The 21,524-nt window shown below is 46.5% G+C and overlaps 3 protein-coding genes across 12 annotated transcripts in view; 1 reads left to right on the plus strand and 2 right to left on the minus strand.

The window, feature by feature from the left end:
- Positions 1-144, minus strand: part of LOC102077808 (uncharacterized) — a 32,134-nt gene extending 31,990 nt beyond the window's left edge. For both annotated transcript variants that reach the window (XM_019363591.2, XM_019363590.2), the window contains exon 1: positions 59-144. The gene's annotated coding sequence lies outside the window, so the exon portion shown is untranslated. The remainder of the gene's footprint in view (positions 1-58) is intronic.
- mat2b (methionine adenosyltransferase 2 non-catalytic beta subunit methionine) lies at positions 1-10,982 on the minus strand. Of its 3 annotated transcripts, none has more exons than XM_003457011.5 (7): positions 10,797-10,982; positions 6,675-6,869; positions 3,523-3,637; positions 3,183-3,335; positions 2,907-3,103; positions 2,717-2,830; positions 1-1,497 (listed from the first exon to the last, which is right to left on the minus strand). In XM_003457011.5, the coding sequence occupies exons 1-7, from the start codon at positions 10,824-10,826 to the stop codon at positions 1,324-1,326; spliced, it is 978 nt and encodes a 325-aa protein (XP_003457059.1). In that variant the 5' UTR covers positions 10,827-10,982; the 3' UTR covers positions 1-1,323. The 3 variants fall into 3 exon arrangements, with proteins under 3 accessions (XP_003457059.1, XP_013120689.1, XP_005461813.1); XM_013265235.2 differs by lacking the exon at positions 10,797-10,982 and adding an exon at positions 10,436-10,616 and having other exon boundaries at positions 1-144; XM_005461756.4 differs by lacking the exon at positions 10,797-10,982 and adding an exon at positions 10,436-10,616.
- prob1 (proline-rich basic protein 1) overlaps positions 8,360-21,524 on the plus strand; it is a 24,092-nt gene continuing 10,927 nt past the window's right edge. The window contains exons 1-2 of one of the 7 annotated variants that reach the window (XM_019363598.2): positions 8,360-9,859; positions 10,164-10,186. In XM_019363598.2, coding sequence (XP_019219143.1) covers positions 9,794-9,859; positions 10,164-10,186 — 89 coding nt within the window. In that variant the 5' untranslated portion in view covers positions 8,360-9,793. Of the gene's footprint in view, positions 9,860-10,163; positions 10,187-12,281; positions 12,342-14,575; positions 15,285-18,786; positions 21,519-21,524 lie in introns of those variants that run through there. The other 6 variants (XM_019363595.2, XM_025910904.1, XM_025910902.1 and 3 more) reach the window with 6 other exon arrangements.

Genomic DNA, 21,524 nt, shown 5'->3' on the forward strand with positions numbered 1-21,524 from the left:
TTGACAGTTTCACGTATTTAATGTTGAGCTGACAGTTGTTTACAGCAGAAATACACACTTCACTGTGAGTCCTGCAGCTGGCAGGCTTTTCCTCAGCAGGAGTCGGATTTAATCTGGGATCCACTTCAAACTTCCTGATTAAACCTGAACGTCAAACATAAAAATCACAGGTATTTTTTCAGGTCCCATACATAGAGCAAAAAAAAAAAAACCCAAAACAAGTCCAGATTAAACTAACAGAGTCCAGACTAACCTAATAAGGTACAGATTAGACTGAAGATTGGTGGTGATATAGTATGTAACATTTTGTTGTCAGAACACACTGAAGTGTAGCGTGAATTTTACAGAGCACACTCAGTTTGTTCACACTGATATAAAGTGAAGCCACGCAAACACTGACACAAAACATGAACAATTAGGGATTAACAAGACTCAACCCTGAACATTATTCTGACTGTAATCTGGCAATGTTCCAAGTATAATCTGGTAATTTTCCGAGTATAATCTGGTAATATTCAGAGTATAATCTGGTAATTTTCCAAGTGTGTTCTGGTAATATTCAGAGTATAATCTGGTAATATTCAGAGTATAATCTGGTAATATTCCAAGTGTGTTCTGGTAATATTCAGAGTATAATCTGGTAATATTCAGAGTATAATCTGGTAATTTTCCAAGTGTGTTCTGGTAATATTCAGAGTATAATCTGGTAATATTCAGAGTATAATCTGGTAATATTCCGAGTATAATCTGGTAATATTCCAAGTGTGTTCTGGTAATATTCCGAGTATAATCTGGTAATTTTCCGAGTATAATCTGGTAATATTTCGAGTATAATCTGGTAATTTTCCAAGTATAATCTGGTAATATTCCAAGTGTGTTCTGGTAATATTCAGAGTATAATCTGGTAATATTCAGAGTATAATCTGGTAATTTTCCGAGTATAATCTGGTAATATTCCGAGTATAATCTGGTAATATTCCAAGTGTGTTCTGGTAATATTCCGAGTATAATCTGGCAATTTTCCGAGTATAATCTGGTAATTTTCCGAGTATAATCTGGTAATATTCAGAGTATAATCTGGTAATATTCCGAGTATAATCTGGTAATATTCCAAGTGTGTTCTGGTAATATTCCGAGTATAATCTGGTAATTTTCCGAGTATAATCTGGTAATTTTCCGAGTATAATCTGGTAATATTCAGAGTATAATCTGGTACAGGACTATAACCTGGTAATACTATCAGCAGTGTAGAGCTTGCAGACAGGACTTGGGGCACAAAGACTAAATAATCTGTACATCCGGCCCGCTGCTAATCCAGCCGTGTCAGTGGAAGACTGTCTGTCTCCAGCGTTTGTCGGGCGTGAACGGCCACAGACAGTCGATAATGGCGGAGGTGAAAGGTCGTGGTTCCACGCTCAGGTTCAGCAGCTCCAGACGAGAACAGTTTAACTGACTGTTGATTGGACGAAGAGCCGACGCCGCCGGCTGCTCGGTCAGCTGCAGGAACACAGACAGGGTCGGGACCACAGGTGATACAGTTTGTTTATAGAATAAAATGAGTGCAAAGTCCTGCTGATTATCAAAAGATTCAAAACGAGCCGCGCACCATGAAGCAGCTAACTTCAGGTTAACTCTGGGTTTCTGTACTACAAAGGTGGGTCACTCTTACTGGGGTAAGCTGCCATGGTAACTTATGCTATGAGCCTAACCTGATCTGAAGAAGGTTCCAGATTAGAGATTACCAGGTATGACATCACCACCTATAGACTAATCAGATCTCCAGAAAACAGCATCACCATTCCTGAAGATCCCTCAGAGCTCTGTGGGGAAGGGGGCGGGGTCTGTGTTTCCCTGATGAGCAGTAATGATAACAATAATAATAATAATAACCATAATAATATCCATAAAACTGATTGTTAGACGAAACTTTATCAGCTTTATCACTCTATAAGCATCAATGAACTTAAAACACCTGCGCTGTACCTGCTGACCTCAGATCAGATTTGTACGTGGACCGAGCCGATGCCTGAATCCTGTTTGTAAATGTGATCTGTACAAACAGCTGAGAGAATAAACTGAAACTGTCCGGAGGTCAGAGTGTAAACCAGCTGAAGCTTTTCTCTGATTCGCTGCTTTCAGGGTGATGACTGTCCTGGAAACAGTGAAGGAAGCGCAGCTGTCGCTCCAGCAGCTCAGACGGAACCATGATGTGTTCAGGTGCTGATGCACCGCTGCTGTCTGTTGCTCTGCTGCAAACACTTAGCAGGTGACACTCACAGGGATCATTATCTGTGCTAGAAAGCTCAGGTGCTTCCAGCCCCGCCTCCTTTCTTTGTGAGTGCAAGTTAAGCTTAGTGAATTGATAATCAGCCAATCAGCATCATGTCAGGGTGAACCCAGATAACAGAGTGACACCTCAGGTGTGCAGGGCCTCAGGTAATAACTTTACATCCTTACACAGGCAGGCTGGTTAAACTGGCTTTATTTCATCTCCATTTAAGGCAGTTGACCAATCAGAGCACTGGCTGAAAATCACAAAGTGCTTTTCGTGGTCAGCTGGTTGTTCTGCTGCTACGATCTCGAGCACGTTAAACTCAGGTGACGAGCTGCAGAGCTGTGGTTGGGCACGAACATACCGAGCGACAGACAAACACGTCACTGCTTTACAGCCTGAGCTGTGTCAGGTATGAGGTGGCTCAGGTGTGTGACCACTTACAGGTATGAGGTGGCTGGACGGCAGGTTGAAGGCCTGAGCGATGGCGACCGCCATCTCATATTTGGTCATCTGCTCTTTCCCAGAGAAGTGAAAGATTCCTCTGATGGACGGGTCCTGACAGACAAACAGATGGAGGTGAGACGGGCATAGGAAAGTTCACCTGATGCTCACCTGTCTCTCTGACGCTCACCTGTCGCGCTCTCTCAGACAGCTTCCTGCAGACGGCGGCGACATCTCGGGCGTCAGTGGGGAATCTCTGCAAGACGTGATCCAGCGTGCAGCTCTCCTCCGATGCCTCCTGAACCTTCAGGTACAACGATGTCACCACGCTCTCCGTCACCGACTCCACCTCCCCAAACAGAACAGGCACCCGCAGTACCACCGCACCTGGCAGGGTCACAGGTCAAACAGGTGACTGAGGGGCAGGCGAGAGACAGAAGACTCCGTCAAGGTGACTGAGATGTACCTGGACAGTGGCGCAGGGTCTCCCTCTCCCCCTCCAGTTTGCTCCGCCCATAAACGTTGAGTGGGTTTGGACTGTCGTCCTCTCCGTACGGAGGATTCCTGCCGTCAAACACGTAGTCGGTGCTGATGTAGAGGAAGAGCGCCCCGCAGGTGGCTGCAGACACAGACGTTACCTGTTACCGAGGCACACTAACACAGAGCTGCACTGAAATCAAGGTGCGTGATGTGAGAGGGGGCGGGGCTCTGACGTGCACTACAGGAGCTCCACCCATAAACCTTCTCGTCCCCCCACCTGTGTCAGGCCAAAGGATGTCTGGTGATGATGTGGTGGCGTCACTGACCTGCCTCCTTGGCGAGTGTGCTCGTGGCGTGCACGTTCAGATTAACAGCTGCTTCCGTGTGTCTCTCCATAACATCTGGACGCCTCTCGGCCGCACAGTGGACGATCACATCAGGCTGAAACACACATTCAAAACAACTTTATTTAGTGACCGTCAGCTGTGCAGTAATGACAGGATGTGCCATTACAAACAACCTGAATCCTGTCAGCTGACTCACAGGTGAGTCGTCTCCATCCTTCAGCAGCTGCACCTGCTCGCTCACAGCCTCTGACCAACCATAAACCCGATCAGCGCTGGGTTGGTATCCTGGTAACCGCCTGGCCTGCTGCCTGTACAAGACGGTCTGTTCCCTGCGCCTGTGGGTCAGGGAACAGGTCCTGAGTGTCGTCTGTGCTCAGCTCAGAGTACCCGGCCCTCCTGGAGTCCACGGGTGGGGCGCTCCAACGCTGATGTGGGCAAAGACGGGGGAGGGTTCCCCAGTGGGACGGTCATTGGCCCACTATTGACCATGTGACTCATAACACGAGCCAAGGTGTGAAGAAGGTGTCTATCAGCCAAGATTGTGAGACCTAGCCCCACCCTATCATGTGACTTACTGAGGTCATATGACCCAGGATGTGAGTGGGCGTTAGGGCGTCTGGGAAGGATGTCAGACTGGATTACAGATGGCAGACAGTGTCGTAAGCCCCGCACTCTGTCCAACGAGGGTCGTTCACAGTGGACATAGATGCTTCTTTCACTCCTCTTTCAAACCATCTGTCTTCTCTGTCCAACATGTGGATACTGGGATCATTAAAGAGTGACCTTTGACCTTTAGATGCAGATGTACAGCTGAGTCCCGTGGAGAGCACAGAGTGAACACCATCCCCACAGGCACAGTGTCCAGGGAAGCAGAGGAACATCTGAGTGGTTATCCCAGCTGGACCTGGGACTCCGACACGCTGCTCTGAGAGTTTATATCCTACCACACAGGAAACACAGCGACAGCAGGAGTTTGGATCTCACCAGGATGTCGAACAAAATGTTGTCATTTGTCAAACATGCAGTAAAACTACTGCAGCCAAAGGCAGCAGTACTGCCAGTTTATTCCACCAGCTGGAAATCATCCAGTGTAAGGTGAAGAGTGTTTAAACTCAGTGTGTGAACGTTTCCACACACACCAAAGGACGGATTTCTGGGTGTAGCTGTGTCAGGACTCGAGTCTCTGCTTCTCACAGTCGATGTGGTTCTGCTGGCTCCAGCTCACAGTTTCACAGCACAGTGTGAATGAGAGTCAGCACCTTCAAGTCTGAGGCCACGGTCCCATTCCGAGCGCCCACTCCGGGTCAGGGACGAGCTACTAGGTGGAGGGGTTTAAGTATGTTGAGGCGTTGATCACGAGTGAGGGGAGATCGACAGATGGATTGCCGCTGCAGTGATGCGAACGCTGTCCCGGTCCGTCGTGGTGAAGAGAGAGCTGAGTGTGAAAAAGCAACGATCTACGTCTCTAGCCTCAGCTATGGTCACGAGGTGTGGGCGGGGACCGAAAGAACGAGATTGCAGATACAAGTGGCAGAAATGAGCTTCCTTATGGGCTCAAACTGGGCTCATACATATTCTGTACTTGTAAATCAAATGAGTCACTGTGAACTGAGATTTGTAACCTTGTAAACCAAAATATCTGAAAATGTTGTTTGTGCATCTACAGTTACAAATAGTTTTTGTTAAGGTCTCCTTACAGATACAAAGTAAAAAACTACGTGTAAAACGCGCTCAGGTTGCCTGGCTGTGTGCGTTTCAACTTAGCAGTACGACTTTTGACCCAATTTTGCTTTCTTTCAGCTGATTGGTCACAAATTTAACAATCCAATCAGAGAACAGATGGTTTGGCTGTCGGTGGGGTGCTTTACTGAGCTTCAGGTCCTGGAAGGGTGATACAGTTTTAAGCTGGAGGATTTCTATAGGAATGTCCCATAGGGCTCCCCCGGGAGATGCTGAAAGGATAAAGTTGTGCCATACCAGAAACACCATCATTCCTCCGAAGGATGGCTGGCCTCTCTCTTAGAGATAGGAAAGGGTGAGGAGTTCAGCCAACCGGGAGGGGAGCCAGCTGAGGAGTTCCAACATGTCCCACTGAGGCCCCGGGGCAGACCCAGGACACGCTGGAGGAGGTGGTGGAAGAGAAGGAGGTGTGGGCTTCTCTGCTGAGGTTGCTGCCCCTGCGACCCGGCCCAGCAGAACAACATGGATGGATCCACTCCTGTATCTGTTTGCCCAAGCACCTGAGAAGGGGTGTGGCCACGATGAATCCCCCTCAGTGCAACACCTCGCGGTCCCCCCCCCAGCAGCAGCAGCCGGGTGCTTGTTCTCCCTGACTCCACCAGGTGAGCTCTCAGACTGATTAGTTCTGATACTTGGTGAGCTCACATGTGGAGCTGGTTTCCATGCTGACCGTGAAGGTCAAACACACAGGTGATGAGGAACCCCCTCTCTGTCACCGTGTCACATTCGACAGGTGACTCGATCCAATTGCTGATCTGTGGGGGTGGGGTTAATGGTCAGGTAAGTCTCCTAGATCACTGGCTGCTCTCTGCCCAGCCTGGAGGTCATTGCAAACTCTCGGTACCTCAGCAGAGCTGGCAATATCATCAAGGACCATTCTCACCCCAGCAATCAAGTGTTTGAACTATTACCATCAGGCCGACGGTACAGGTCACATAAAACCAGGACAAACAGATTCAGGGATAGCTTCTTTCCCAGAGCTATCACCGTAGTAAATAAGCACAAAAACAATTGAAACTGCTTAGCTACTCCATACTGTCACCGTCAATTATTATGCTGCTATTCTTACTGTCATTATATTAATGCTGCTATCCTGTATATATTGTACTTACTATTGTTTGTTTTATTGTACCTTTTATATTTTACATTTATATTTATTATTGTATTTTTGCACCAAGGGAGTGGCACTCCAATTTCGTTGTACCCTGTACAATGACAATAAAGGCTATTCTATTCTATTCTATTCTATTCTAGATGGACTCTGACCTAGACGCTCTTGTGAGGTCACTAATAAGGTCAAAGGTCAATGAACCACATGGAGTAGGAGTACTGTTGTCAAAGTACTCTGTAATAACACACACCTTGTGTGTATGTAGTACAGCATGCAGTACCTTGTATTCGTGCAGCAGTCCTCTGACGGCGTCCTCGTCTGTGAGGTCACAGCGCAGAAGGCGGGGCCTGGCTCTCCTATATCCCGTCCCGATGACGGTCCATCCGGCGCTGTGAAACTCTCGGCACACCGCTCGCCCCAGGAGGCCTGTCGCCCCGGTAACCAGGACCCGTGGTGCCCCCACAAGCAACTCCTCCTGAGTACATAAGAGTACACACATCAGTACTACAGCCAGTAGAGCTGGGCGATATGACCCAAAATTCATATATCGATATTTTTTAAAGCCATAAAGTAAGAACAAAAAGAGAGTTCTTAGTCAAAGCTGTGTCCCAGATGTCACACAGGTACTTTTATTAACATACAGCGTAGATGTACATGAAAAAAACTACTCCAAAATAAATTATGAGCATTTATTAAATAATGATGCTCCATAAATAAGAGAAAACTATGTTGTTTTGTGCATAACAAAGAGCTCACAATTGTGCAGTCAAAATGTAAACTAACAGACGCTGAGCATAATAACAAAGACAGATTTCACAGCTGCTCTGTTCCCAACTTCTACTGCGTGACTGACAGCCTGGAGTTTGAAATCCGCTTCGTAACCATGTCTCTGAACAGGAGCCATTTATGGTCCTTATACACACACAATACGATAATATTACGTTGAAGCACAGTACGTATTATGCTGGGCTTACACTGTGCGATTTTTGTCCCATTTTGAGCCGATTTTTCAGTCGTGCGACCATTTTGTTGATCAGCCCGAGTTTGGCCTTCATCGTGCGTCGTTCATCGTGTAGTATACGTGGGGTAACGAGAAGCGATTAACACCTCACGACCAGCTCCCGATCATCAATCGCTAATCCTCCCGACCGTCGTGAGGGTGTCACCGCAGCCGCTCACACTGCGCACGCGCAAACACATAAATGCTGGTGAAAAAGACGGAGTAGCACAGCAGTGCAGCGTGTGATCTGGACACAAGCGATGGAGGCATTTGTAGAACTTCGGAAAGCTCATCTGAGTCTTTTCGATGTGGCCTCACAAAATTATCACGACCACAGCAACCGTGAAAATAGTTGGATTTACACCGCTGCTCAACCACAGCTGCCTGATCAATGTTTTTCATTAGCAATTTAGCAAAGTTGATGGTGGTGGTGTGAGTCTGTGTGAGTGAAAGACAGAGAGGGAGAGCGAGCGACAGATTTTCTGTTATAACCTTCATGTTATGGACACACAGTTTGAACACTCAGGTAGCATCAGAGCATCGGGCCGTATAGTGTGAGACCTGCATCGTGACCGACGAACTTCTAACCCCTGCGAGTCAATCGTGCAGTTTGAGCAGAAGCTGAATAATGCGACTGGAAAAATCGCACAGTGTGAGCCCAGCTTTACTCCGCGAGGCTCCTCGGTAGCTGTAATGCTCCGACAATCCATTAAGCGGTGCAGCTCCGTAGCTTAGCAAAGCATAACCAGAATTCATACAAAAGGCGCGCAGTCAACTTTTGAGAAAATGAAAGGATTTCAGGCCATCTTGTCGCTGCCTGCAGGTGAAGCGATGGGGGAGGAGGGGGAGTTGTGTTCAGTGAAGGAGAGGCGAGGTCGAGTAACGTTGCGTAAAGACAAAAGTGGACGAAAGAGAGGCAAACTTGCGGCTCCGCAACTATAATTATAACGTAACACAGACTATATCGATATAAAGGATATTGTCACATCTTATATCTCGTATAAAAATATATCAATATTTTTAAAAAACTCGATATATCGCCCAGCTCTAACAGCCAGTACTACAGTTACTATTACAGAGGACTATAGTTAGTACTATAGAAAAAAAAGACAGTACTATAGAAAGACAGTATTGTACTTAGTACTTCACACAATACTACACTGCTACTAGTTGTACCAGAGTCAGTAATACAGGCAGTACTACAGACTAGCGCGGGGTGATATATCGAATATACTCGATGTATCGCGGGTTTTCCACGTATGATGGTTAACATGGCTTTATCGTAACCAAAGAGTATGGGTTACCATGGCAACATTAATCTGTCTGCATGTAATTGACAGTTTTTCTCTCCCACACTCTGTGAATGCATCATTGATCCCCCCTCCCAAACTGAAACTGTGTGCAGCTGATGGTTCAAACATTTAAATTCTTTCTGACTTCTTGCATCAAAGTAGAACAAACACTGAGAGGTGAACCAGCGTTAGAACGTGTGGCGATACAGATCATGTCTCTGATGTCGCCCCAAAACATGGTCATATTAGACTTTCTCATGTCGCCCATGCCTACTGACAGGGTGAGGCTGCTGTGGCTGGTCAGGGGGTGTGCCCCCACTGACTGCTCGACCTCAAAACAGGTGAAGAGGTTTGGCTCTTCTGCCAGTGTGACGTCACCCTCAGCAGCTTCTTCTGATCGGGGACATGTTGGACAGCTTAGCACACCTGCCTGCTGCTGCTGCTCAGGTTGGCCGAGCCGTGCTGTAGAGAGAAGAGGATGGTGTTCCTCTGCTTCAGCAGCAGCTGGATCTCTGGGACATCCTTCTGACTGAGGTACACCCAGATGTGTTTGTCCACTGTGACAGTATGCAGCACAGAACTGTGGGTGAACACCTCCAGGTCTGGATGTTCAAACAGTCGAAGCAGTCCTGCAGCTGCTGAGAGGCACCATCTGGCTCCATCACTGTGGTTGTAGGTGCAGTTTTCCTGAGGGGGGCATATTCAGGGGTTAAGAGCAGAGACAAATAGTCGGACGGGCCCAGGTGTGGTAGCGCTCTCAGTCTGTAGCATACTTCCATGTTGGTATGAACCTAGTCTGTGATGTTTTCTTCCCTCGTCGTCAATTTAGGGAGGGCAGAGTCGCTGCTGTTACGTGTACAGCATCAGGATGTGTGCTCAGCTGACCGCTAACGCTGCTACGCAAGTGTCCAAGGGCTGAATTAGCATTAGCATTCGGTGGAATGTTAACAGCAGCCGTCCTGAACACAGTGAACACACAGGAGGTAGATGGGCCTGCGTCTGACAGTCGTATACGTGAGGTCTGGGGAGCAGTGACTGTCTACTGCCGTTATCACGCACATACATTCAGCTGGCCTGGTAACGCTTCCACGTTTACCTGAGGCCAACATGAGAACAGCAACAAGGAAGCACGCCAAGCAAAAGCTCACAAATGAAACAGCTGAGATGGATTTGTTACATTTTAATAATAAGGGAACATCTTTGGTAAGAACATGTTTGCATATTTAACATGTTTGTGTGTCTGGACTCTAAACTGCAGGGTGCCGCACAGGTCAGCGACATCACTCGTGACATCACTCATGACATCACTTGTGATTACAGACGTGACTTCAAACGTTTTCAGATTAAAGGTTCTAAAGTTTCCCTTCATCTCTGAGTGTTTCTTAGTTTTCCACTTTTATCCCCTCGTTTGGGAATATCAGTACTACAGACAGTACCACAGACTGTATTACAATCTGTACAACAGAGAGTACTACAGTTAGTACTTCATACCGTAGTACAGTGAGTATTACAGTACTATAGGGAGTACTACAGTCGGGTATAAACAGATACCTCTGCCAGTAAACCAGAGTCACACACCTGTGCAGGCTCCTCCCCCTGCACGCGCAGACTCAGATCAGTTCCTTTAATCAGTATGTTTATTTTTATAGATTTATAGGTTTTTATAATTTTTTCTGCAGTATTTAAGGTTCATTTGAATTCTGGGAGCTGTTAGCAGTTAGCATTTAGCTGCTGACAGGTGAGCTTTACCTGAACAAGCTGCACGCGCCCCGGACTGAACAGAATCCTTAGTTCTGCGCCTGCGTAGCTCATCTCTGATCGAATACGTGCACTGGATCAGTTATTGATCAAGTACCTATCACTCGGAGCCTCGCGGATTTTCTGATGCGCACTTTCTGTCTCGGTCACTTCCGGTCTGATCAGCTGTTTGCCGTAAAGCAGCTGTCGCGCTGCCGCTAGCTGTTAGCATACAGGCTAACAGGCTTTTCTTCAGCTTCGGTGACCCGAGTCAGAGTCCTGATCCTCGCAAGCGGATCGGAACCGACCCGGGAGCGGATTTAACGGCGTCAGCATCACAGCTGAGCGAGAAAGACTCAAAGGCAGAGCTCACCTGCGAGCACGCGGACCCAAGACCGGGCATCTGACCGGACCACGGACAACGGACCAGGACAGACCGGACCAGCACGGACCGAACCACGGACCAGCGGAACCCACACAATGATCAGGAAACTCCCCGGAGTCACAGCCCGGTGCTGCTCTACTGCTTCTTTTTCTTTGTGACTTTTATTAGCGGCTCACACAAACGTCGATTTGTGGCTCTACCGCCGCCACGCGGTGCGGAGTGTGACCGAAATCAGACTCGGGGTCAGGCTCTGACGTGAGCTCTTAAATTGTTAATTAAACCAGTTTATTTCTAAGTGAACAGATTCAGGTTTAACTGCTTTCATGGCCGGTGGGGGCAGACCGATCCCCGGCCTGCAGCCACGTCGTTCCTACAGGACTGACATAAGATGAGTAAAAATCTCATTAATCATCAACATCTGTAAGGATATAGGTCCTTTTAATCTGATTAGGAAAAACATATTTCAGTAAAATAATTCTAAGAAATTTCTTGGAGCAGGGGCAATTTTAGCCCATTTTTGGGGTGCTGAAACTTCAGCACCCCCAAAATGAATCAAAGCACCCCCAAAGATTTCTTACTTTTTTTTGACAATATTTGCTATTTGTGTGACACACTACTGAAAATATAAAAAGCATACAGTACTTGGTTGAGACGGAACATTTTAACAACAAAAGTATAGATAACCCCCCCCTCCCAAAATGGTTTGTTCCAGCTCGCCCCCACTCTGGCTCTAGGGTCGTTGCTGCCAGAGCGATGGTAGCTGAGACGCAGCGGAGCGGAGGTGGAGTGCCTGGATTAAAACAGGACATATTAGCAGCATTTAACCTTCAGTTACTCTTTATGTAGTTAGATAGGAGTCATGTTTCTTTTTAGCTGAAAAACCTTACACCAGGTAACCTGCAGTATTGAAAACGTGTTTTCCGACGATGTTTGCTACCCTACAATCCGTCCTGCTCTGTAGTAAAATCAGCGACATTTGACCGTCCTGTTGCTCCCACTGAAATGTATACAGCCTATTTAAAATCTAAAACTTAAAATTGTCCGTAGTTGCTGTTGTTACCACTGTCCTGTTTGAAATGGATACTAACTAGCTAACTGACTGAATGCCCATTAACCTTATAACTCCTGTTGTGTGTGTGTGTGTGTGTGTGTGTGTGTGTGTGTGTGTGTGTGTGTTTGTGTAGAGAGAGACAGCCAGGTTCATAATGGATATGAGGAAGTTTTTCCAAAAACAGGAGCCACATTCAGGTAAAAGTGTAAAATCAAATGATCCATCAATAAAGGATAATGTTGGATCAGTGTTTCAATATTTATATCTTTTATTAGATGTTCATGTGGTTTGGTTATTTGCCTTTTGGTTGAAAGTACACTGAGAGAGGACTTTTTGTTAGTGATCTTAATATATTTTTTTTTCATATTAATGTAATTTTTCATCTAATTGAATACAATCTATTTGTGTATGATTGTCAGTCCAAAGAGGGAGAGAGGAAAGAGGGGAACGTGAGGAGAAAATACAAGGTCAGGAAGAACCAGGTAAGGAAACAGACAGGGAACAGTGACAGGCAAAACAGAAACTGTTAAACTGACAAAGAGAAAAAACCTGATTTTACTCAGACAGTCTGGAAGTTGTGTTCTCCCTATATTAAAGCTGCTATACAGAATCTGCAAAACAAACTGGGTTGAAACATTTTTGACCCTCTTTAACAACATTCCAACATAACATTATCATTGATTGGGGAGATTAAAATTAATGATATATTTTTATGTGGTTCAGCCACAACTCTACTAAAACCTCAGCCAGTAATAGGTGGGCCAACTTTTGGACTGTCTGTATGAGTGCCGCATACAGATTTATGCGGCAGAGAAACACTTATCAGTGTTTCTCAAACTTTTTACAGTGTGTACCACCTGAGAAAAATGTCAAGCTCTCCCAAGTACCACTATGAAAGCATGAAACTCATAAATCTTACAACACAAAATTAGTATTATTAAATTAGTTAAATTAGTATCTGCAGTAAAGATTTTTTCATACATTGTATACATTCTACCACAGGCAAAGTTGCCTCCATTTTTATAGTTTTTTATTAATATTTTGTAATAATTTATTCTGTTTTGGGAGTGTTTTTTATGTATCTCTATTATATTATACACACACATTAAAAGTGAATCTCTGTCCAAAACATGCACTCAGTTTACTTCTTACTCACTATGAGCATCATTTAAATAACCTTTATCAGATTTGATGGTTTTGTTACAGACTTCTCAAAATAGTGTTTTGCTTTTCTTTCACAAATGTGGGGGTTTTGTTAAAATGTACAAAACGGTGATGTCATGTTTTGTGACGAGGACCCAGGCACAGAGAGACTTGATGAATTTAAGAATCTTATGATTTAATAAAGAAATTTGCAGACTTGCACAGAGATGTTAAAATTATGATGACTGATAGCGGAGATGAAGACAACAGACGATGAGGACAGGGAGGAACAGGTTTAAATGCACCAAGGAGACAGTCAGAGGGAACTCGGGACAACTGGAGACGTTTAAGGATGCATGGACTGACAGAGACGGGGAAGAAGTCTCATCGTGACAAGTAAAGTTTATTTTGCCTGGCTGGGCAGCTCTCTGGGTGCTCAGCACCCCCAAAGCTCTGATCCTAGAATCGCCGCTGTCTTAGAGATTCAGTGTTATCAGCGTGGAGCTGATTCAGACATGTCTCTGAGTTTAGATTTTAGAGGAAGCTTTCATCAGCCTATTATAAACTGTAGGATCACAGTGGAGACCAAAGTCTGCACACTGAAACACACCATCAAATGATTCATGAACTGTGGTGCTGCACAAAAACCTTTGGAGAACAGAGTCTTCATATATACAGGTTCACTGTGGTGTGTTGTGTGCTGTGAAATTATTATAATTAATTATAATAAGTATGCATTGGGAATTAATGCCCTTTACAAATAAAAAAAAATGTTTTTCTATTAAAAATGTCTTTTGAACATTCAACAAAGCAAAATCAATTTTTACATTTACAACTAAAAGTAAATTAAATCTGTGGCATGAAGTTTAGTTTCTCAGAGAAAAAACATGTCTGTTGTTGTTTATATCAATAAATTAGGGTTAGATGTGCAATAGCCCGCATGATGCCTGCATAGGGTCAGGGTCTGGGTCTGCATGTGCAGCTGTGTGTAATTCAATGTGTCTGAATGCGTCACGGTTTAAGGTTCAAGAGACTTTATTTTCTGAGAGTCCTTAAAAGCTGCTGGTGTCCTTCTATCCATGTTCTATGGACAGCATCCAGGTTTTCCAGCTGAGACTGCCCGTGACTGATCTTTACCCTCTCTGGATGAACTGCACAGCTCTCGCAGGAAAGCAGGAAGCGTCATAACAGACTCGTCACACCGCGCTCAGTTCCCACTGCTGCCCACAGGAAACAGATACAGGAGCGTCAGAAGAAAGACTAACAGAGCTGTTTGCACCCCTGAGCTGTTCGGCCTTTAAACCACACGAACCACCTCCATTCAGCCTGACAACAACAGCACTGTTACAGGAAGTCACCTCCGAGCTCAATAATAATAATAATAATAATAATAATGGATTGGATTTCATATAGCGCTTTTCAAGGCACCCAAAACGCTTTACAATGCCACTATTCATTCACTCTCACATTCACACACTGGTGGAGGCAAGCTACTGTTGTAGCCACAGCTGCCCTGGGGCAGACTGACAGAGGCGAGGCTGCCATATCGCGCCATCGGCCCCTCTGGCCAACACCAGTAGGTGGTAGGGTAAAGTGTCTTGCCCAAGGACACAACGACCAGGACAGAGAGCCCGGGGATCAAACCGGCGACCTTCCGGTTGCAGATACGCTTCCCAACCCCCTTGAGCCACGGTCAACCATCAGTCAGACTGACTGATTCATCTTGAAAGCATCTGAATCCTGTTTGCTAAACTGGTTCAGTATTGATCAGACTGGTTAATCTGGTTAGATTCTGCATAAACTGGTTTAACTGGTTCTACTTTTTAAACGGATTATTGATCCTGTGATTACGCGGAATGTAGTATAATATTGTGGGAGGAGCTTCATGCATGATCAGCTAACGTCTTTGTTCTGCGGCCTCAGAGGCAGAGTGCTGCTCCTTCTCCTGGATCAGTTTCTCCTTCGCAGCGTCCCGATCGCTAACCTCTCATGCAGGTCCATTTCACAGACAGGGCTGGGACACCAACAGACTCTTTAGTTATTTCCCATAAGTAGGAAAATAAAAAGTGTTTCTCATGACATATCAGTCTGAACTGTTCTGCTCAGACAGATACCTGCAAACTGCATTGCATCATGGGAAGTTTGCCTGATGTAAATGTAACCGTGTTTATGTGGTATTATTCCACTTGCCACAAATGTCAGTGTAATGGGGGAAACAGCGCCCCCCTCTCGGTGTGGCTGGCTGCAGTAATCGCTGCCAGTCTGCCGTAGCCATACGAGAGGTGAGTTGTATTGTTCCGCACACGATATAGCTAAGTAGTACAGACACATAAAACATGTTTGATTAGCTGATGGGCACCGAGTGTAATAAGTGCTCAGTGGACACATGTCCAACACCAGTTTTAATGTTAATGGGATGTTCCGCCATAGTGTGCTGTGCGGAGTGGTGTGTGGCGAGCCTGTGCACTGATAAAACACCGTTGTTTCCATTCAGGAAACAAAGTGGCAATGATCGATCAGAGACTCCTTGTCTTCTTAAAAACACAACACAACGCAGAGTCGAGGAGTCTGTCTGGGCCGAACTGTTGCAGCGGGATGAAGCAGAAACCGGTTACACTGGTGCCGTGACCCAAGCTCCTGCTATCCTGCGACCGCAACGGGGCCGTCTACTTCCTGGAAGGTGGAAAAGTCGCGGGAGACTGGCTTTTCTTTCACACCTAAGCCTGTCCTGGCTGAGTTAAATGAAAACCCTATTGATGGGAACTGTCAGGCTGCAGCTGATGAATAGTGGGGAAGTGGGCAGTGCTGTAGTTGTAGAGCCCACCGGGTCAAGGTCTGGACCGAGGTCAGTTATGGTTGGGAGAACTGTAGCACATCTAAACAGTGATGGGTGGCTCCCTGTGAAAGTGCTGAACCCCTTTGACAAGCCGATAACACTGAAACGGAACATGAAGTTGGCTGACGTGTCCCCCTGTGCAGCAGTGGAGAACTTCAGCCCCACTGGCTCCTGCTTGCAACAGAACATGCAACAATCTACTGGCTCAGCTTGGTGCCATGATGAGCAGAGTCTAGTCACCGATGTTTCCACTCTGCCAAATGATTCACCCTCACAGGAGGGCGGTGACAAGTGGTTGTAGCCCCTTACATGCAGTGCTGCAAAATCTGGGGCTGTCTGATATCGACATTGATTCATGTGCAGTTTCGCCGGCTGGCAAAGAGAAACTGGTTGGCCTTATAGCCCAGTTTGAGTCTATCTTCTCGAGAGACAAGCTGGATTGCGGCAAGGCTAACGGCTGCCTACATCGAATTCGAGTTGTGGACGACAAGCCATTCCGGTTGCCATGCCGACGGGTGCCGCCGACTCATTATGAAAAACTAAGACAGGCTCTGAATGACATGGAGGAACGGGAAATAATTCGGAAGTCTTGCATTGAGTTTGCATCACCACTGGTCTTAGTTTGGAAGAAGTCCGGTGAGTTGAGAATCTAATGACTTTCGCTGGCTTAATGCTAGAACTGTCAAAGATACTCACCCACTCCCGCATCCGGCTGATGCACTGGCTGCTTTGGGAGGGAATGGATTGTTCTCCACAATGGACTTGACTTCGGGTTATTATAATGTAGAGGTGCATGAGGAGGACCCTAAGTACACGGCATTTACATCTCCATTTGGTTTGTACGAATATAATCATATGCCACAAGGACTGTGCAACAGCCCGGCAACCTTCATGAGGATGATGCTAGGCATTTTTGGGGATCAGAACTTCCTCAGTGTGCTGTGCTATCTTGACGATGTTCTGGTTTTTGCCCCCACTGAAGAATTGGCACTGGAGCGCTTGCATATGGTGTTCCAGAGCCTCCAGGTTCACAACCTCAAGTTGGCTCCAAAGAAGTGCCATTTTCTGAGACAGTCTGTGAAATTCTTAGGGCACATTGTAAATGCTGATGGGATACAGTCAGACCCTGACAAAATAGCATCCATTACATCCCTTACAGAGGCAGACCTTATGGAAGAGGGTTCGAGTGTTCCGTCCCAACAGAAGGTCCACTCATTTTTGGGGATGGTAATGTTCTACCAACAATTTATTGAGAACTGCTCATCCATCGCAAAACCTCTGTTTCGGCTGACATCTGGGGATAAAGGCCCTCGTGGTTCATGGCAAAAGCACCGGCTGGTGTGTACAAAGCTGTGTGAGGAGGACTGGACAGATGAATGCAGGGCAGCTTTCAATGAGCTGAAGCAGGCCTTGTTGGATCGAGTGCTCCTGGCCCATCCTAATTTTGAGGAGCCCTTTTTGCTCTCTGTTGATGCCTCCAGCAGTGGCCTTGGTGCCGTGTTGTCGCAAGTACCTGCTGGGGCTTCTACATCAAGACCGATCGCCTTTGCCAGTAAGACACTCAATCATGCACAGTCCAAGTATCCAGCACATAGGCTGGAGTTCTTTGCATTAAAGTGGGTGGTGTGCGACAAGTTCCATCACTGGTTGAGGGGTCATCAGTTTACTGTATAGACGGATAATAACCCTCTCACTTACATACTTTCTAAGCCAAGACTGGATGCATGTGAGCAGAGGTGGATCGCAAAGCTAGCGCCTTTCCAGTTTGACATAAAGTACATTCCTGGTCCTAAAAATGTGGTTGCTGACGCGCTGAGCAGGGAGCCCTTCCTGCACCCCAGGGCCCCCCACCGGTTCCATATAATGAACTTCTGGCAGAAGCAGAGGCGGTCGCCACTGGTGGGGTTCAGGAGGCCTTCAGATGGACTGTTCACTCAGCTGATAAGGCCTCAAGCAATGACCAGCCTGTTGTTTCTCAGTGCACGGCTGTTGCACAGACTGGAATGCTGACGTCTTCTGAGGTGGGAGCTGTCTTCCAGGCTCATAGTGACCATGAGTCCAGGGTGTGGCCACATGCTCTCCTTCTGCCCCAATGCTCTCAGACTGTGCTTACGCCAAACCAGTCTGGCTCTGAACCCTTTTCGCATGATGACCTAGTGGGACACCAGCGGCATGATGATGTGCTGTGCAGAGTGATCTCCTATGTGGAAAGGGGACAGAGGCCCTCGAGGAGGGAGAGGGCAAATGAACCGGTTGATACGAAGAGGCTTCTAAAGGCTTGGGACAAGTTGACTGTAAGAGATGGTGTGCTGTATCGAGTCTCCAGGAATCCCGTCACAAAGACTAAGACTTATCTGTATGTTGTTCTGCCGATCTTGCAACCCGCTGTACTGAAAGGTGTCCACTATGAAGCCGGTCACCAGGGACAACAGAGAACGCTTTATCTGGCCAGACAAAGATTTTACTGGCCTGGTATGGCCAGACATGTGTCAGAGTATGTACGATGCTGCAGAAGGTGTGTTGTTAGCAAGTCACCTGAGCCAGAGGCGAGAGCACCTTTGGAGAACATCAGAACATCAGAGCCCCTTGAACTGGTCTGCGGAGGATTCGATGAACAAATCAGTAGACGTGCTTGTGGTCACAGACCACTTTACTAAGATGGCTCAGGCCTTTCTATGCCCCAATCAGTCTGCTAAGGCACTAGCACACCAACTCTGGCATAACTACTTCTGCATCTATGGCTTCCCGAAATGTCTGCACTCGGATCAGGGAGCTAATTTTGAGAGTGTGCTCATTGCCGAACTATTGAATGTGGCAGGTGTCCAGAAGTCCCACACAACCTCATACCATCCGATGGGAAACGGCTCCTGCGAGAGGATGAACCGTACCTTGGGCAACATGATTCGTGCATTACCCCCGAGAGCCAAGCAAAGGTGAAAGCTCTCACATTCGCCTACAACTGTACGGTCCATGAGACAACTGGTTATGCACCATTTCTGCTGATGTTTGGCAGAGTGCCAAGACTGCCGATTGATGTGATCTTTGGCTCTGTTATTGAGCACCAAGACATCATGGACTATGATCGATATGTCCAGACATTGAGGAGGGACCTCAAAGAGGCCATGGATTTGGCGCAGGAGGTGGCACGCAAAAATTTGAAGCGTCACACGGACCTCTACAACCGGAAGGTGCAAGGAGCCCTAGTAGTGATTGGTGATCATGTTCTTTTGGCCAACAAAAAGGGACGTGGCAAAAGAAAACTTGCTGATCACTGAGAGAGTGTTGTCTATACAGTTTTTGACAAAAATGATGAGAGTCACACCTTTAAGCTGATGGATGATTCCACAGGGCAAGTGAAGGTTGTGCACCGCAACCTGATAATGCCAGTGAACTTCCTCCCTCTCAGTGGTGCTTCAGTTCAGGATGATGGAGATGAGCTTTCTGAGTCTGGCTCGCTGATGGTTGGATGCGACAGAGAAGCTGTCTGCAACTCATCGGTGGGCACGGCTGAATACAGAACGAGAGCTTGGGTGTCTGACTTACCGTCTGCAGTGTCCAGCGACTCGCTGATGACAGAGGTTACTCAACCAGAAGGCAGCATTGTAGATCAAGAGCTTGCCTGTACCAGTGTTCCCCCTGTTGACACTGAGGGGACACTGAACATTCTGACCTGCTTATGTCTGTGGTCCCAGTAAATGCCTCCTCTGTTTTGGAGTTGGCAGCCACTACTGACGGTGACCAAGACAATGCAGCTGCTATTGAGGGTCATGTCTCAACCACAGTTGTTCTACCCAACGCAGATCCGACTGAGGTTAGCAGGGTGGTGGGGGCCCGTGCTAGATCGAGAGTGGGACGGTTACTTAAGCCTGTCTCCAGGTTGATTGAAATGATGTACCAGAGACCTGTTAAAGTTTGAATATTGTTGGATAACTGCAAGTTGATTCTATTGTTGTTGAAGTGGGACTTTGATCTTTAGAATTGAGACAGATTATTTGTTGTTGATTTTTCTGTGTCAGAGTGGCGTGCAGTTATGATGTGATGAAATATGTAACTGGCATATTTTGTTCTTTTTTGGAAGGGGTCTGGCCAACTTCTTCTTCTACTGATTCTTTTGGGAATAGTCCTCTGACTGAATTTTCTTTGTGACTGTACGACCTGGTGTTGCTGAATAGATTTATCACATGTTGATAGCTGTGTATTAGCTATTGGATTTTTTTTCTTATCTTGTTCCTTTTTTTGAGGATTATTGGGTTTTTGTCCTCTGTTTGTGTTATGGTGATTGTGGTGTACCTGTTTTTTTTAAGGGTGTTATTTTGTTTGTGGTGTTTGTTTATTTGAGTGTGCAAGTGGAATTCAGCAGGGGGGAATGTAACAGTGTTTATGTGATATTATTCCACTTGCCACAAATGTCAGTGTAATGGGGAAACAGCGCCCCCCTCTCCGTGTGGCTGGCTGCAGTAATCGCTGCCAGTCTGCCGTAGCCATACAAGAGGTGAGTTGTATTGTTCCGCACACGATATAGCTAAGTAGTACAGACACATAAAACATGTTTGATTAGCTGATGGGCACCGAGTGTAATAAGTGCTCAGTGGACACATGTCCAACACCAGTTTTATGTACTTTTCATTTGTTTATTATTGTGTAAAACTGTATGCTAAAGCGGAATGTTAATGGGATGTTCTGCCGTAGTGTGCTGTGCGGAGTGGTGTGTGGCGAGCCTGTGCACTGATAAAACACCGTTGTTTCCATTCAGGAAATAAAGTGGCATCGATCAGAGACTCCTTGTCTTCTTAAAAACACAACACAACGCAGAGTCGAGGAGTCTGTCTGGGCCGAACTGTTGCAGCGGGATGAAGCAGAAACCGGTTACATAAACACTGAGCTCCGCTGTATTGTTTACTCAGTGTTGTGCAGTTACAGCTCAGGGCAGAATTCAGATCATAACTCTGATTATTTTTTCTGTCCCCAGCTTAAAGCAGACGTTTGTCGTTGTTTCTGGACACAAACCTCAAGCAGGAGCGCCGACACATCACACTGTGGTTTACAGGAGCAAACTGTTTGTTTTCAAAACAAAAGTTTGGAACCGTTTGATTTCAAAATAAAAGTTTGTTTGTTCCTGTCCAGCAGTCATTTTCATTATTTTGTGTCTTCATAAAGTGTTTCACTGTAACGGAGCTTCTGTTGTCGGGTTTGGCTGTTTTGGTTGCCGCGCTGTGATGACGCCCCGGGTCAAAGCTGGTGCACGGAGCTGCAGCCTCGTCTGTCACTCACCTCCTGAAATAGAAACCTGCAGCCCGACACCGCCCCGCTCTCTCTGTTTATCTCTCGCTCTCCCTGCAGCCTGTCAGCAACACTCTCTCTCCCACAGGCGCTGTGGCTCGCCCCACACTGAGCTGCTGTTCACATCAAACTCACCAGCTGCTCCAAAACTTTCTCTCAGCCACATTTCTGAGTCTGAAAACTTTGAAAATCTCTTTTAATTGGGTTTAAACTCCTGGACCAGGACCACACCCTTCAGCTTTAACCCGGACCCGGACCAGGACCAGAACCAGGACTAGGCGTTCCTGAAGAAGTCCGAACCAAGTTTGATCTTGAATGTTTGACAGCAGGACATGATCCTGATCCTGATCCCGGTCCTGATCCTGGTCCTGTCTGGAGTTTAACACTAAGCTAATTTCAGGTAAGG

This window comes from Oreochromis niloticus, linkage group LG10, assembly GCF_001858045.2.
Source record: "Oreochromis niloticus isolate F11D_XX linkage group LG10, O_niloticus_UMD_NMBU, whole genome shotgun sequence".
NCBI lineage: Eukaryota > Metazoa > Chordata > Actinopteri > Cichliformes > Cichlidae > Oreochromis > Oreochromis niloticus.

Bases quoted from the DNA above. Each gene is read 5' to 3' on its own strand.
- mat2b (XM_005461756.4), bottom strand. From the start codon at position 10,498: ATGAGCTACGCAGGCGCAGAACTAAGGATTCTGTTCAGTCCGGGGCGC. The intron at 3,336-3,522 runs GTCAGTGACGCC...CTGTGTCTGCAG, and splicing joins CACACTCGCCAAGGAGGCAG to CCACCTGCGGGGCGCTCTTC. The intron at 1,498-2,716 runs GTAAGTGGTCAC...GTGTTCCTGCAG, and splicing joins CGTCCAGCCACCTCATACCT to CTGACCGAGCAGCCGGCGGC.